Raw genomic sequence first — 18707 nt, 5'->3', positions numbered from 1 at the left:
GTAACTATAATAATAGACAGATTTCTTTCCCAAATTGCTTTGACTTCTCTAAAATATGAGAATCCAATGTTTCAGGAGTTTAAGACACAGAATAGGACACATGCTTATCAGATTACTGATTTATTGCGTATTTGAGGTTTATGCATATACCTTTTATTTTAGATTAACAGTTTTGTTGTTGTTGTTGTTTCAATGCATTCTTAGATGTCAGTGTTTCATAGTCATGCAAAGATTTGATTTCAGAAACAGTATCACAGCTATTAAACTGTTTCTTGTTACGATTTTAAATCTGCAATTCCGTCAGAATGATCTCGAAGTAAAAACAAGTGCTAAAGTCTGATCTTGTGGTCGCTGTGTTTTAAAATTAAATTATTACAAGCTTAATTCAAGTGATGAAGGATTTTGAAAGTCCGACAGTAATCAGTGTCGAGTACTACTGTAAGGTTAACCCTGCCTGCTTTAAATGTTTGAAAATGATTAACAGCTGAAAACATCTGTTAAAAATTTAGAAAAGTAAACAAAGAGCAATCGAATGTAATCAGTTACATTGCTTTAATAAAGTAATTGAAATAGTTACACTACTTATTACATTTTAAATAGGGAAACTTGTAATCAGTAGCCTAAAACTGTACATTTCCAAAGTCACCTTCCCAGCACTGATTATAGGCAATTCCTATAGTTTTATATTGCATTAACACATTAACAACCCTGTATGCATGCATAATAATATTCTTTGTGGGCTGTTTATGATTTGTTCTCAAGAAATGCAACCATCAAAGATCATTTTATGATCTTGGTATTAAAATCAACTAGTGGGTGTAAAGCATGGACTAGCAATAATTCTGTAAATTGTGGGAAAGGATCGAACACTAACTTTGAACATGGTTTGAGTAATCCATCTCTAAATATAAATTGGATAATAATTTATTGTAGTTGGCATGCCAAGCTTACACCCATTAAGGGTTTCCTTAGGTCACAAGCTAAAGCAAAACTTGTAGAAAGTGTGTTGGTCTTCAGCTAAAGTCTGTTGTGCATCACGGGAGGTCTGGGAGGAGAGAGAACGAGGAACAGCGCCAGCGGCTACGAGTAAGCAAGCTCTCCCACTGACAAGTGTAAAAAAATAAACCAAGTAGCCGAATACACATTCCCAATGTAGAGCGTCTAAGCCCAGGAGCTTGATGATGAAGCTGTCTGATCCATGTAGCATCAATCTGATGCTTTCTAATCCTATTGACCTTTCTAGGCTATGTAGCATTTCATGACCTTTGTTTGTGTGAAAATCCCTCTTTGTTGCAATACAATATCAGCCAGAGAGGGAAAACTTCCATATGCCCCAGTTCTGCCCAACCCCACCCACAACCAGGAGGCATGGCTACTGTGCGATGAGTCCTTGTAAACTCTGGCAGCTCTGAGCGCATGCTATTGCCATGAAATCAAGGATGGACCAAATATGAATAATTGGGGGAACAACATTTTAAGAATCAGTCACTGAAAAACGTTTACTGATTGAACTTAAAAATTGTGGTGTTAAGACTATTAACCAGTACCCAGTATCCCAAACATGACAGTATTGCTACCATAGGGTTTTCTGCAGGCAATGTCTGGCATCAAAGGTGTGATTCCACTGTGCATTTTTACAAAGCAATTTTCTGAGATTGTGAGTAATAAATTGCTAGCTCCATTCATTGCTGTAACCAGGGTTTGACAATTAGTGAAATCTGAGGTGGAGTTAAAACTTGTGCTGTAATAATCCCTACAGATACAACTCATTAAACACTTTAGAAGAGAAAGACATTTGCAGTAGATGTTTTGGAGGGATAGACATAAACGTATAGACATAAATTATATAGAAATGAATTATACCATATTTATTGCATCAAAATGTGTGGATTTACATGTGTTAGGGGTTGATCATTTTATCAGTTAGGTATTATTCATGCACCAATGCATGTACCTGTTATAGTTTTTATTGAGAACCATTGCTATATAGGTGACAACATTCAGGTGTAGTGCTCTTATGAATGTTTTTAGTATGCCTTTGTGAACATTTAAACTACTATACTGAATGAAATAGCATTCATTACGTTTATTAGTGGTGGGCCGTTATCGGCGTTAAAGTGCTGCGTTAACATGAGACTCTTATCGGGCGAAAAAAAAAAATGGTTGGGAGCTGGGTCTATACTAAGCAAGCTATGATGACTTTCACCTTGATATTTTAGATAACTGACTGGGCCTGACTGAGGCCAGCCTAAAAGAGGCTCAGGACAGTTGACGGGCCACTGCTGCGAATCGTCACGAAAGCTTATCTTTTTCACGTGTTTTTAACCCTTGCCTCTTGTCGATTTAAAAATGAAAGCATCCAAAAACAAACGCGGAAAAGCTGAACGGAGTAGCTGGTTATTTGCGCGCTGTTGTTCGGTGCGCACGCGGAGAGAGAGCCGCGTATCAAGGACTGCGACACTAAACCGAGCTCTCTTCTGCGAAGTTCTCCTCGAAGTCCCTCCTGCACCTGAATGAACAAATTCAAATTGCAGTTTGAACAAACAAAAAGATGTGAAAGAGCACAATTCAGTACTCGCGGTGTTCTGGTGTTCAGGGCTCACGCAGAGAAAGGCGTCTCAAAACATTTGAACATCGAATTTGCTTATTTTTGCTCTTGTGCCGACAAATACATACAAAATATGTCAAAATATCCACCTTGGAAATTATGCTCGAAAAAACTGTCAGTTATTTCTTAAGTGAAATTAAACAGTTGGGGAAAAAATGGGATGTGTATTATATTGGATGCGTTCATCGTCTCTTAAAGTGACCGCGCCTAATTTAGCTACTGGCTGCTGTAATGTTAATCCACGAAAATGAAAATCACTCACTGCTCTTGACTGAATTACTTTATAGTTTTAACAGTCAAACCAAAAATTATTCAGACACCAGATATAATTTTTGATATATATATATATATATTGCAAAACTGTAATAATGTGAGAAATTTTATAGGTAAATAATAATATAAATAAAGCTGAATAAATGTAGGTTTGATTGTATATTTCATTTTTACATTGAAGACTATCCAGTGCTATTTTACATTTAATTATTTGGTTTCTGTACCTTGACACCTACAAACTTGAAAAAAAACTTAAACATTGTGTAAATAGCACAAATAAATAAAAATAAACGAACATACAAATTCAACAATTTCAAACAGGGTCCACTGGTACAATCTTCACCGGGTCCCGCTGACCCCAGCTACGGCCCTGCTCACGCCTGTTTCACACATACTCCGTCTGCAGTGCGTATGCAGTCCATGTGCCTTACTTATGTGGTGCAGCACGGACTCGATGTGCTTTCACACAGGACGCGTTTGCAGTTCGCTACTTAGTACGTAAACGATCGCTGCACTGCTGCAGACGCAACACTCCTGGAAGGCAACTGGAATCTGTTAACATGGGTGCGTAAAAGAATATGCAACGCATACGCACTGCAATGTGGAATTAGTTTACAGCTTTTTCAAGCACTTTGTGATGCATTTTGGAAACAGGAGATAAGCCCCTTTTCTAATGCACCACCTGGCTTGATAAACCCCTCCAAAGACTTACTGTTTGTCAGTTTTATTTGGGTAACACACATATTCTGAATGCCTTCGGCAGAATTCGAATGAGCCATTTTAATCTAGATTAATTTCAAGATCACAGTGAGATTAATCTAGATTAAAACAAAATATCTATGCCCACCACTAATATATATATATATATATATATATATATATATATATATATATATATATATATATATATATATATATATATATATATATGGAGAGAGAGAGAGAGACAGAGAGCGAAAGAGAGAAATAATTTGTTTAAAAAAAATGTATGCATTCACCTTACCAAATGTAGTATCAAGTTAGCAATAACCTATCCATGGGCTTTGTTTTTTCTTTATTGCTGTCAGTTTAAGTGACGGCTATTTCTCACTTTAATAACTTGTTAAAGTGTCGAATTATGTGGAATATTAGCAGCATTTGGCAACACAGCAGAGGATGTGTCCTTGCTCTCACTCATAACTATATATGTCATGAAGGGCCTTTTCTCAGAAAGTTTGAAAACAAAGGACACTCAATTACACAGACAGCTTCTGTTTGCACAGCCAATTAACTGCTTTGTGCTTTTGCCGCATTTTTCAGAAGGACAGCTGTTCCTCATCTAGCCAGGACTGCTAGTTCTCGTCCATCCGGTCCTCTGTTGGCCGGTCTAGAATTCCCTCCACAAGCAACACTGCATATGTCCTGCTCATAAACCTTTAGCACTTCCATGTGGGTGTAAAGTCCCTCTCCTCTCATCCCTACATGACGCCTCCACTAACCTCTGCAGCCAGTGTACATCTACATTATCAAGTGTCAGTTTGACTACTTCTTTAAACTCAAACCATATTTTCCTTCCGTCAAATTCCTAATGGGAATTTGAACTCATTGCCCTTGAAACTCTACGTATCCCATGTCAATAGCACATTTGCATGCGCTGTAAGGTTTTTGGCCTGTGGAATCAAAGATGATACCCTAATTTCCTGTCCTAAAGATAATATTGAGTTGCAGAGTATTAGCTATGCCACCATGTGGTAACACTTGGAAAGAAAGCAAACCTAAAATCTGATATGGCCCTAAAAGTAGTACCTGCTAATTACATAATGGGAATTAGGTATTCTGAGATATCGAAAGGTAACAGATACGAGCAATTGTTCCTGGGCTTTGGTGTGTTGTTCCAATGCGCCACCTTTTATGCGCCCTATCACCGTCTGCCCAGCGCCTCAACAGATAAGCATGTGGGAAACAAGAAATGGATTTATTTGATGCTCCGTAACAACACAGTCTGGCAAAAGTGGGCCGACAAGTGAGAGACAACCCCTTAATGAGAATCCTCAAAGGGAACAAGGCAGAGGGCAAAGCAATGACTCCCGTGCCAGAGTTATTTGGAGAGGAGATATTTCACAGGCTTACACAACTGAGATTCCCTACAAAGAACTGTCTTTAGAGGGTTTCTCAAAAAAAAGAGCTTTTGAGAAGTTCAGCCTGAATTCAGGCGTTTAACCTCCTTGCAATTATTATTATTTTTTTATTTATTTCTAACATGTGTTTGAGAATGATAATTATGTATGGTCAATGGACACAATTAAACTGGTTCAAAGAAATGATAGTGTGTAGGGGGAGTTGTGTTGAACACAAAACAGTATGGTTGCAGGCAATGCATCACACGTTAGTTTAAAGCAAAGAGAATATAATTACCCTTAATTTTAAAGTAGTGAAGAATCTATAGAATGATAATCAGGATGATGAAATCAACAGACATTCAAGTTAGTTCACAGTACAAGGTGACCTAAGATTTTTCTTTGAGCTAAAACGAACACCGAACTTATTCAAAAAGATATTTTATTCCCATTCTTTAATTTCGAAATGATAGATCACATTATAATAATATCCCGTTTGGATTCCAAGGCACAAGTTTTTGGTTGCTTAGCGGACATTAAATTGACTTAGTTTCCCTGTTTCAACACTAGCGCTATGTTCTTATCTCAAAGATATTAATATCATTTTTTTTTTTTTTTTTTTGACATCACTTATAAGATTATAGGTTGTTATCTGAAAATATATAAACATGTTTGTTTTAAGCAGAAAATGTGCAGCCAAATGTATAACTGCATGTCATGTTATCTGAACTGAACCAGTCCTAATGGGCATTTCTTTGACATTCGCCACTGTCACCATCCTCCTCTTTTGAACGCAACAGCCTTTCGCTTTCTATTCTACTGAACACAGTGGTATCATAGGCTTTGACATCAGAGTAAATGTAAAATTCATGGATTTGGTTTGCCCAGAGCATGTGGATTAAGCTACGGGGGTAGTTAGTCAGGTCAGCGGAAGAAAGAGAAATTGCTTTTTCCGAACTTTGTGCATTATGGGAGTCACAACGGCATAACGAAAGTCAAAGAAGAGCATTGATGTGTTCTCCAAATTTTGTTTGTTTGCCTGATTATGCATTCTGAACCTACATTTTTCTTGTGTTTCTTTCATTGTTGCAGCTGTTCGCATGACAGTGGACATCTATAGGGCATTGCTCATAGTTGCGACATGAAGAAATATATTTTTGTTTGATGTCAAAGCCTATAACAACACGCCTTGGGGTGTAAAAAAAGATTCTGTAAGAAAACAACCACATACTCCTTGTTCCTGTGAAAAAGTAATGACTAAACTGATTGTAAGTAGAAAAAATAAATAGCCCTGCTATTTTCTCATCACAGAAAGCCTTTTGTATTCTATATTTGACGTGATATTCATAGCCAATTCATTTATAGATTTTTCCCCTCACACAACCTCATATGACAAATGTGACAGAAACAAGCTTGTTCTCTTCACATTCTATCACACGCACGAAGTCACGAAGAAATGAGCATGGTTGAGATTTGCGCACAAGTACACCACCAAAATGTCCTAAATACCAGTGGGAATTCACACTGGATTATCTTTGAGCCCAGGGTTTTGTAGGAGTGAGAGACGATTGAATAAATCGTTAGTGCCCATAAAACAGGACTTGAGACATTATCTTGAACACCACATTCTTTTTTGTGTCATGTGCAAAACACAGCAAAAGATGCGACACGCAAACACTTAGGTCAAAGACATTCGTGTAAAACATGTTTATATACCAAAAATAAATATAAAAAATAAAATGGAAAACAAAAAATGCAATCTGTATTGGTTTTATAAAGAATGTTGCACAGCTCGACAGTGTGAGCATGTCACCCAAATTTGCAAATAATACGGTCTATAAAAAGTTTTGATTGGACTTAACAGCTATGTGGAACACATAGTAAGTTTAAAAAAATAAAAAAATAACCCAAAAAATGGTGCTGCTGATATGCATTTTCACGAGACCGGGCTCCTTTTTTAAGTCACATTATAGGCTGTTTCATGATTCCTTTTCATCTAACCCAAATTTACAATGTAATGTTAGAAACTTTTTAGACTATTTGATGTACATACAATATGCATTTTGGCATACATATAATACACACCTACCTCACACTCCTAAATCTACCAATTGCGTATCATGTGCACATTTCTGTGTCTATTTCTGAGTATAGTACACCAAATAGAAACAGAAAACCATGTCACTAAAATGCACTTTTATGAGATCGGGTTACGATTTAGAGCATTTATGATGATTAAGTTGTGTGAGTAGTGCATTTTCTTTTTTTTTCTTTTTTTTCCTGGTGTTTTAGAATGAGCAATCAGCAATTGTGAAGCATAGAAATTTCAAAATAAGAGTCCCTTTGTTTTTCATGCTTGTTCTAATTAAAAGTCCCATATTATGTCTCTCTCTCTCTCTCTCTCTCGCTCTCTCTCTCTCTCTCCTGGTTATTATTGGTATTTCAGTTACACAATAAATCAACAAAACTATCTTTTGTCCTGGCCAATAATGTCTTATTGTATGCTTTAGGAAAGACAGAAACACATTATCTGATACTGCACTTTTCACTGCACTTTTTTCAGCTTAAGTGTTGTAATTTAATTCGACCATCTGTTGTGTTTCCTCAGGTGCCAGGATTCAGTATGAAAGGATTGGAAGTGATGTCACTATGCAGTGCGGCTCGCTGGACAACGACGCCTCGGCTACATGGAAGGTGAACGGTACAGACGTGAAGGCCCGCCGACGGGAAGAAGGACCGCGGCTCATCCTGATGGAAGTGAACATGAGTAGCAACGGCCTGTACAGCTGCTTCCAGAACCCCGACGGCCAGCGGCGTGACCAGATCAATCTCCGCGTTGGACGTAAGTAGTGTCTGTTTATCCTGCTTTCCTCTTCCTCATATTCACTACATCCTTCCAAGAACTCGGAATAACCCTGCACAGTGTTTACCAAGACACTTATTTTTTCTAAACAAGCACTGCGCTCGTTTCCACCACTTGCTGCACGGTTATCTCTTACAGGCCGGTAACCTCTTGTTTGGATGTCTCCTTTGTGATTTGAAGAGTCTAAATATTAACAACAAACGTCATTGTTTGACCCCGAGCGCTCCTCGGTTCTCCTCCGGCCCCTGATCCCAAGCCTTGTCTTCTCCATCAAACAGCTGCTTCTATCTGTGTGGGAGTCACTGGGTGCAAGTTTTATGTCTTATCTGTTTGTCAACTGGATTAATTTGTCATGCTAGATCTTTTTTTATGAGGACACACAACACGATGGGAGAGCTGATGGGAGACGTCCAGATGTGCGCAATACGACAGCCTCCCCCTGGCTTCTGAGTGGCCCCCCAAAAAACAATTCAGTCACAAAAAATGTGAGCATTCAAAATAAGTCAATTGTAAATCAGATAGACAATTTAATATAATAAATAAATATGTGATGTAGCTGCATGTTAAACATATAATGTCTTTGGATAGGCCGAGCACTTCATAAACATGCATAACAAAGGTGGTCGACGTGGTTTATGCGATCTTACCCTTAAATCCTTTACCTCAACTTCAAGGCTAAATTATGAACTGCCATGGTGCAAAGCACCATAATCAATATTATGTGACAAGATGCTACCCGTAACGCCACCTGACAGCAATTTCATTGCCTAATCAAATTAGACGAATGAAGAGGGGAAAAGTGGAGATGAGTCCTCTTATGAGAACATGACGAGGAATGTGCTTCATCACCCGCCTCTGCATGCTTCCACTGCTCCTGAAAATAACTTGTACAAAATGTAAGCGAGATCACATGATTACTAAAAATGGTCTAATTCATCTAAAGGAAATTCATTTTACAAGCTTTAAAAATGCATGGTTTCAAGAGCATGCAGATTTTATTGGCAAAAACTACAGCACATTTCCACTTTGTTTCTTTTATTCTGTCTCTGCAAGCTAAATGTCTTGATTGTCTATCTCGATTGTTTCTCGTAAGATAAAATAGAGAACAAATTCAAGGGATGGGGGTAGTCGCTTCAAGCCCAAATCACTTTCATACAGGGTTGGAAAGATGCGATGGTGAGTGAATGATGACAGAATTTACATTAATCCTACATGTCTCCTCTGTTTACTTCTGGAATTAACATCTGTTCCAGTTGATCTAAACACAAGCGATCAGTCGAGACAGATTGCCATTTACACCTAAATGCATCTCTTGTGACCTCAGATTTGTAACCACATACTTCACCTGCTACATCAGTGTGTTACTGCATGTGGATGAAGCACAAAAAGTTTTCAAAAGTCCACACAGTTTAGCAGATGGTCCCGTTTTAGAATCTTTTAACCGAGCGAAGGTGAGAACAGTATTTCATTGTGTGACTTTACAGCACATAAAACCGATTGTGAGCTTAGCCTGACGGGCTGGTGGCCCTGGGGCCGCAGTTCCTCTCTCACAGCGGCTGGGTCACGGGCAAGCCGGCTCAGCTAACAAGATAAGTTCTGCATCTAAGTGCCTGAATGAAAATGGCATGGTCCCAATCCCACAGACAGGGAGAGGCCCCTCCGCAAGTACGTCAAACGCTCTGCCTATCTGTGACGGGAGCGCTTGCCAGGAATTAGAGGGGAAGAACCGGGTCTGGCCATTTACAGGGATTCCTGTAGTTCCTCTAAACAGTCTTTAGTGGTCATTCAACCAAAACAGCTTGTAGGTCAACTTTCACAAACAAACCATAGGAAATAAGTTATGGTTTCCTTGATAATTATGATGGTTTTGTTTGTGCCCACGGATGATTCAAGCTAGCAGGATCCAGTCGCAGTGAACGTTTTTTTTTTTCCTTTCTAGTATTTCTTAAGCATTGTACTAGCTAGCCTCACCCCCAGTGAAATCCTCATGGTTCCAGTGTATAAATGCCAACTACTGTATGTTCTCAATGTCCATGCATTTCTGGTTTAAGTTTGGACTGGTAGCTAGAAACAGGAAATTGTAAGAAATTCTACGAAGAGGGAAGAGGAGTCGAATCCGTTAGCATCTCAAACTGGACTCAAACCTATTTTACCCACACGAGCACCATGGCACAACATCTCAAGCATATTTCCATTAACTATTGCACCACAACTCAGAATAGTCGCAACAAATTTGAGTTCCCAAAAGTCCCCCGGGTTCATCTTTGTGGGTATCTTACTCACAAATAGTAAGCTTAATAAAGTTAGTTAAAGTCGTGTAGAAATGTGAATAGCAACAAATCTTTACGTCTGTTTTATGATTCCAAATTACACGACAAAAATGGTAGTTAGTAACCCAATATGTTACATTATACAGTTTATGTTATATACCTCTTAGATATATATAAAACTGCGGTGTACATCCTGTATGTTTTGTTTAAAAATGAGACTATTTAAGCAATTTGGTTAAAATAAAATATTGCTAATGCTAGATGATGGATGATAATCCTCAAGGAGTATTTTATTTTATTTTATTTTTATTTTTATTCCTGCCCTGCAAATAGCCTCAGTAAATTTAGTGAAAAATCTTCAAGAATTCAACCTTTAACAAGACCCACAACTAAACTGCTTAAATGTGACTGAATTTTCTTGAGGTTACAGTATATTGCATAGTGTCTTAGATTCTAACTTTTTTAAATCACTGGGTGCTTGCAACCACATGATTTTGGGATAAATAATGACCTCATCTATCATAGTTTCATAACGCTGTCTTGAAACACTCAGTAAGATTAATACGGCCCTCTGTACCATTATTGGTTGGCAGGAAATATGATGCATAAGCATAGAAAAGTTTACTAATAATTCTTACCTCGTGTGAGCGCTGTTTGCTACTTAAATGTTGGACTTTCATTTATTCTTTCTGAAAGTTACCTATCCCAAATGTCTCCCGTGCACTAGATGTGTCCATGGATTGGAATCGATGACAGGTCATATCCTGCACAAAAATGATGACTACCTGCCAAAGAGTTGTCTTTTAAAAGATGAAGAAACATTGGCCTTAAGTGCCATGCCAAGATAACAACTAAAGCATAAAAAGAGCTCACTGAAAGTAATGCCAGACTGAAAATAAGTCTATAAGAAGTATAAGGACACAATAAAAATATATTCACGAGCAAGTTACCTCTTGTAAAGTTCAAAACTTGTCCCATCGTTTTCACTGCTATGACTTTTCTGTTGCTTGTGGTCTGTCTCCATTTAGCTGTGAGAAACAAGAGAAAGCCATTAAAGTGGCATGTTTTGTCTGCCCTGGGATAAAGCTGCTTTTCTGCAGGACAAAGTGCTGGGTCTACAGTAAGCAATGCTGAGGGTTCAGGCAGGACCACAAAGTATGCGAGGAGAAGCGAGCAGAGGCGTTGTCAGAGATAGCAAGCTCGTGTTGGGCTGCTTTGCGGTGGTTGTCACAGAGGAGGTTGGAGAGAAGACATATGTCGAGGTCATCATCACTTTACTTGAGTTCACATGATGCCGTAACAATTAAACATTTATTACCTTAATACAGGAAGAGGCAAACCAAACTTTTTTATGATACCTTAAGTTATCATCCTTGTTTCCGCCGTGAAACCCAAAAGGGGATACTTTGAGGAATGCCTGAGCTGCTCTTTTCCATAAAGTGAAAGCATATTGTGTTTTTAAGCTTTCAGGTCTAGAAGGTAAAGAAAATGCATCAAGGACGATAACTGTAATGGTAACTATACAGCATAGCTATAATGATCACGGCACATAATTAAATTGTTCACAGACAAAACTAAAGCTGAAAAAGGGTAAAAACAATCCCAGACAATCAAAATACACAGTCCACTGATGTGACGTTAATATTGTTTTCTCTATAGTTTAAAAACAATAATATATATATATATATATATATAATTCTGTGTCATTAGCAAAATATGAAACATGGTTTTGCTCCTCCCCTCATGGGACTGGAAAGGAAACTTGCTTTCAACTACACGCTCTATTAAAAAGTCTGAACTTTTGATCATTGCTTTGGTCAAACAATTTTTTGGTTCATTTCTATGGGAGATGGCCCAAGTTCTTGTTTGTATTTTCTTAAGGCTGAGCTCCTTTCCCCTGCTAGCTTTATTGTCTGTGATTGATATTTTGTTTATCATTGGGATCCCCTGGGATTGTGGTGAACGGGTCGGCCAAATGTAGAATACATTTATTACATCAGAGCTGCAGAGAAAAGCTCTGTGAGACGAACCTAGACATGACTCGCCAGCATAAGAGGCAAAGATTTACTTCTGTTTTAAAGATTTTGCTTATCTCCAATTCTCTCTGCAGACCTTTCTCAGTAAAAAGAAAAACAACTTGTTTTACCAAGAGCATTTGAAAACTGTGTCTATTATGTTCAGATAAAACTTGCATTATTATTAATAGATAGTTATTTTGGTATTGTAGATATTGTAAAATATCTAGATATATTTTACTAAAAGATAGTAATATACAAATACAGAAGACGGGCAAAACATTTTGTAACATTTTGCCAATAATTCAATGATTCCAATGATATATATATACAAAAATATGACTCTAAATCAAAGTTTCTGGGTAAATGGAGAACATTTCATTATCAGATCTGCGGCTGAAATTTTCAATGCTGATCAATTATACTGCGCAGGAGTGAGAGGAAAAGGAACGAGAATTATAGAGACGTGACATGCTGAAGTTCTCTGCAGAAGATTTATGCCGTTTAGCAGCTTGTCTCATCCTTTGGGAGGAAGGATTGCTGAACTTTAGCTGTAATTTACAAGCTTTCTCAAGGATTTCCTCTCTAATCAAATTTTCCCCATTCTTTCCATACTGTCTGCGTGTTCTCAAAGAGAAAGACAGATGCAGGAAGAAAAGGGAAACAGAACACATTGCTAAATACTTACCCATTCCAGACCATCAGTAATTTCTAGCAAAGCTTTTCTATGTTATTCAGCTTGAATATGGTTACTGTCAAACATATTTTCAATCCTAAGATGGATGTGGGTCTGAAAAGCAAGAGAATCAATAAGTAATTTACATTTTTTTGTGGTTCATTTCCTCAGGCATAACCTTATTCCCTAGTAACTTAATAGCATTGTTATTTATAGCTGAAGTAGACAATGTCAATACAGACCAAACAGGGCCGTGGCATCTGGAGATTTCTCTATACCTTGAAATTCAGAATCTATGTTTTTAATCAGACTTTTGATTGTACTGGGGAACTGCGGCAGAAAGTCTGAGGATATTCATAGAATAATGCGTCGCTAAAGACATAGCTGGCATTAAGTGACAAAAAGAATTCGACAACCATCTGCAAGCCCTCCACCAAAACATCTGCATCCACTCAACCCATCAGAACATTTTCAGGACTGGTTTGAAAACAGTAGCTGAGCTTTAAACATTACATAACGCACCCCGTGTACCACCAAGATGAGCCATGTCGGATTAGCAACCGCTTTAAGAGGGTCTGCGTAATCTTAACGGAGAAACAATGGGAGCCGTTGGACTTATACCCTCTTTCTCTCCAAACAAACACCAAGAACTCGGCCTCTCAGAACCCACGCAGAAGTTCTCCAGCGAGATGAAATAAATCAAACGTGACAAAACACAAGATCGGCTTCTTTCCGATGAGCCTGTTTTATTGCGGAATAACACACCACTATTGATCTTGGCTCGATTGGAATCCTAAGTGGTGGGTGCTCGCTTTTATCCATCCACCGTCAGCACGGAGTGTGTCCCACGTTGAGTTAGCTCATCACGCTGAAGACCTGCTGAAGCTGTTTATCTGTAAAGGCTTAACTTCAAAAGACAGCCCACACATGTGCATGCAAACACACTCAGGTTGGGGTTATATGTGTATGTGTGTGTGTTTATATGTAGTGGAAGCCTCAGATACCTTAGGCACCTGTCACAGCTGAACATCCAGGACATGTAAATAAACATAATACAGCTCGCTCATGTCAGTGAAAAGCAAAGCTGACAAGGGTCTTTTGGGAAAATCTTGATTCCTTAAAATCAATGACATTTTCAAGCCAGAATTTCTGGATTGCGTCTAGACTCAAAACTATTTCAGTTTTATCTTACTCAGGACAGTCTTAATTAAAACAATAGCATGCATTTAGTATGATCTCTCTTAAACGTTTGAATCACAGATTGTGCAAGGGGTTCCCAAACCTCTGCATGCCACTGTATACACTCTAAACTCCACGTTTTACCATCCCTATCGATTCACCCACCTAGCAACCCTACATACCCTTACCTATTCCAATCCCCACTCCACCTATCCCAAAATCTACCTACCCTACCACACACACTTAACTTCCAGCCATGCAATCACACACCCACCTATCTGCCCTACACTACCACCCACCTTCCCATCTACTCTATACCTCTCCCACTTCTTCTATCTCTAACCCACCAATCTAACCTATCTACCGTCCTAACTTAAGTTAACCATCACCCTTACCAGCCATCTAACTGTATGCACCAACGCCTCTATCTACCCAACCTACCCTACCAAACACCCAAACTACTCAATGTCCTCACCCACCCATCCAAACTATACTTACTTTCTCTAAAATGTTATTTGTTCCTTAGTTGAGAAAAGCCATTGTGCAATTGCTTCAAATTGCAGCTTATTCAGCCGTGACAAATGGGCACAGGATAACCTTTCTCACACCCAGCAGAACCTTAAGCCAAATAACTCAAAAGACCTTTTATTTTTCAGCCGCCTGTAACTCAATCATATGTTCTTTGAGATTGTCGCTTGTCAACATTTTTGCTCTGATTAATTAAACATTTCAGAAAGAGCCTGAACACACACCACCTGCTTGTATCTAAATTGACAACAGAATGCGGCCTCTACAGAGGAAACAACTCACTCTGAGCAAGATGCGAGTGCCAACACTCATTTCCTGTTCCCTGCAGTATGGCACATGCCTTGGGTGTGCCCTCTGCTCAAACTGGGAATTAAACGGCTGTAAAGCGTGTGAGGAGTAAGTTTGATAATAAGATATGGAAGGACTAACAACTCCCACGCTGTGAAAGACTTTTGAAATTCTTTTGAAGTTCAACTAGATAAAAGCAAGCTGTGTGAACTGTTTTCTCTGCATAGGATTTTTTTTTTTCAACTGAAATCTTTAAAGACCCCATGAAATGCCTCAGTGAACAATGAGCCAATAAACAACAATAATATATATTTTTCCAGTTATGATGTCAGTTTTATTAAGGCAGTTGGGGCAGATGCCACTGATGCACCTGAATGGTCAGTTAAATCATCAATACGTTTGGTTTATTCTCCTGTTTTAGCTTTATTAGCGTTTAGCCATATACCATCATATAGATGCCCTTAAGGCGGTTCAGAGGTTCTCTGTTTGCAAAAAAAAAAAACAAAAAAAAATACCAAAATGACTTTCTCTTTTACCAAAATGAACTATTCTCTTATGAATAATTCAATTACTAGAGCTGCCCACCAAAAAAATAAAAAATAAAAATAAAAAATAGAAATTGCAGGTCTGGCAGCTAAGACTCTTAGTGTCATTGCGTTTCCAAAAGTAAAAATGATTACAGAGCATTTCCACTGGGAATCTCTCTCGTCTTGCCTCGAATAATGGAATGCAGAGTCACACTCCGGCGATTCACAATACAACACCTCATTCACACACACACACACACACACACACACACACACACACACACACACACACATAATATGCTGAATACTAAACTGTGGAACATAATCTATACAAACCCTAAATCTGGATTTAAGCCACTTCCAAGGGCCATCATAGTAATTATAACCTAGTTATAACTGCACTCTCTAGCAATTCAAATGCTGTTTGAGTTTTGAGGGCATTATTTTCATCCTGATAAAAGGGGCCTTCATTTAGAGATGAAAAATAAACGCTGTTCATTATGATTAGGATCTTAGCCAAGTATATAAATAATGTAGGAATAATGCTGTACAGTCTATCGCTGCTCCCCCTAAAGGTCCTTCACCTCCGTTGAAATGAGGGCAGTGCTGGCCTCATACTGTGAATTATTAAAACCCTGAGCAATTATAAAAATTACACTACATGCCATAGAATGGCTATTAACATAAGCTGTGTTGGCTCTGATTGTGTTTGAGATGTGCTGAGGTTGGGTCATTTCTGCATTTAAAGTGGATTCCCGGTTAACTTTTGATTTCTTAGCATTAATTATTCTTGTTTACTGAATGTGGACTTACGAACTCATGGATTTTGAACATTCTCTATTCTTGCTAATCATGTCATATGAGAGACACACGTTAATTTGAAGCTCCATTTTGGTTGAAGGTGGTTCATGGATTTGGAATGGCATTGTATATACTGTATGCATCTGTGCAACAATTTAAGTGAACAAAGAGTTTGATGTTTGTTCCAATGGTTGCCATTTTCCAATGTCAAGACTTCCATGGCTAGCAGCTAGATTTGCACATTCTGTGGTTTGACCTAACAGGTCTGGGTTACTTTGTTGGAGTTGGATTTCCAATGAAATTCTTGGTAGAGGCTTGCAAAATGAGGAAAGAATGTGTCTCTAATTTGTGTACAGTAACGGCATGAGGTTAGACTTCCCTCTCTTCTGACACACAGACGTACACAAGCTCACTTTATATGGTTGCAGAAAGCTTTAACGCAAGATTGGCAATTTTGATGAGTTGCTTCTACTCGATGCCCAAAATGAGGGCTCAGAATTGGCCGAGCTCTTAAAACACAGAGTTCAAAGTACATACACCCTCTTCAACTTTCGAGAGAATTACCCCAACATCCCACTCTGTAGTTAAACGTCTTCAGCTTGTTATTTTTCATGCTAAACACCAGTATGCAGCTCCGAACAAGCAGTAATAAGTAGTTAGACGTTTCCTGCGTCTGTCTGGCTCCATGTGATCCAACCTCATAAACCAGCATGGAAGTCAAATCAGGTCTGGATGAAAGATGATAAACGCAGAGCAGTGCATGACTGGGCCAACGTGTAAGTGATCTATCTGAAATCACGCCATGTCCACAAAGTGTATGCAAAAATCCACCACCATACAAGAGCTGTCAGTTTTTTTTTTTTTTTTTTTAATTAAGGGATTGGTGGCAAATAAAAAGTAATATGTTCCTGATTTAACTAAAAAGAAGTGAATAAAATGTATTTATTATAATAATAATAATAATAATAATAATAATAATAATAATAATAATTATTATTATTATTATTATTATTATTATTATTATTATTATTATTATTATTATTATTATTTACTTTAATGTTTTACTTATTTATTTTTTATTTATATTTAAAATTTTCTGTTGGTTGTTTGATTGTTCCCAAAAATAAATTTTTAAAGTGCCTATTTGTTTTGTTGTTGTTGTTGTTGTTGTTCTTTTCTTTCTTACTTCTGTAACATAACTCCAGCTTCATTATTGCGAAAGATCTAATTTGGTCTCTCAACATTTTATGTGTATCAGATATATATATATATATATACGAAAAATCTTTGGAAAACTACCTATACAAGGTTATATATTCTCTCATGCGTGTCTCGCCATATTTATTTTATACTTCCTGCACAAGCACACTCTACTCCATGATATTCACAAGTGACTCAGTAGGACATTTGATTAATTGCCATCAATAAATCCATCAATGCATGGCTGTGTGCTAAAGTTCAGTGTGCAAGTAAAGCACACACAGGGCAGTGACGGTTCAGTGTTATCTGTGACTGTGCTGTCTGTGTGTGCTTTTAATTACTCAAAAGTTTGGTTTGTATATTCATACAGCTAACTGTAAATTAGATCTATGAGGTTACACGATACAAATTGGCTCAGTCTAAACAAACAGCACTGGCAGGTTTGATTGGCAGCTGAGAAAATAATTATGTGAAGGGGAAAAAACGGAAGAGCAGTCAGCTGTCCTCTGCACACGAGCAATTCAATTAGTGGCCTAAGACAATCCTAGAGTGTGAAGCTGTAAATGAATATTCATTATGTGAAAGTTCATTACGAATACAATTATGAGGCAAGGACCTAGAAATAGAGTCTTTGTTAACCCAAAAGATCAAATATACTGTACTTGATATAAAAAGTAAATCCTGTTAGTAAGCGGAAGCCAGTTTAGTTTACTTGTTATATTGCAGAAAAATGCAGAAATAAGCATCTGTTTTGAATGCATGAGAACTTAATGTGCCATGCATTTTGATATTGACGGACAGAGTAAAAGACCGACCAGTCAATGCAATGTTGTCGGCAGTTGGAGACAATTTAGAGAGTCGGTCAAATCGACTGGAAGTTCATTGAGATTTTATTTCTTCGACTGACCTTGGTTTGATCCTAATTTATTTCTGTGATTTTAAGGAGTCTTGGTTTAACTGAACTCTTAGATAAAGGTTGATTTCATTTTAAAGTTTCTAGGCTAAAAAGATTGTAAGAAAGGCTAGAACATTCTGCCTAAACATAAAGTTTTATCAAGAAAAAAACAAGCAGGAGAAAATGTTAAAGGGGTCTTATGATGCGATTTCAATTTTTCCTTTCTCTTCGGAGTGTTACAAGCTCTTGGTGCATGAAGAAGATCTGTAAAGCTGCAAAGACTAAAGTCTCAAATCCAAAGAGATATTCTTTATAATAGTTAAGACTCTGCCATGCCACCCCTAAAACGGCTTGTTCTAACATGCCCCCACGTCTACGTCACTATGTGGTCGTTTTTGTGTAATGCTGCCAAAAATGTTGACGCAAAGAAAGAAGCCGTGGTTTCAGTAACACAGTTTCAGTACACAGTCATGTCAGGGAGATGTGTG

At 37.9% G+C, this 18707-nt stretch overlaps 1 protein-coding gene across 1 annotated transcript in view; it reads left to right on the top strand.

Moving 5' to 3' along the window:
• The window catches only part of LOC113109524 (ciliary neurotrophic factor receptor subunit alpha-like), a 156025-nt gene that overhangs the window by 74545 nt on the left and 62773 nt on the right, over positions 1-18707 (top strand). Inside the window, exon 3 of the mRNA XM_026273100.1 lies at positions 7586-7819. Within this exon, the coding sequence (XP_026128885.1) occupies positions 7586-7819 (234 nt within the window). The remainder of the gene's footprint in view (positions 1-7585; positions 7820-18707) is intronic.

The sequence above is a fragment of the Carassius auratus genome, chromosome 10 (genome assembly GCF_003368295.1).
Source record: "Carassius auratus strain Wakin chromosome 10, ASM336829v1, whole genome shotgun sequence".
NCBI lineage: Eukaryota > Metazoa > Chordata > Actinopteri > Cypriniformes > Cyprinidae > Carassius > Carassius auratus.
The sequence above is the reverse complement of the archived record's forward strand: the minus strand, read 5'-3'. Positions and strand labels throughout refer to the sequence as shown.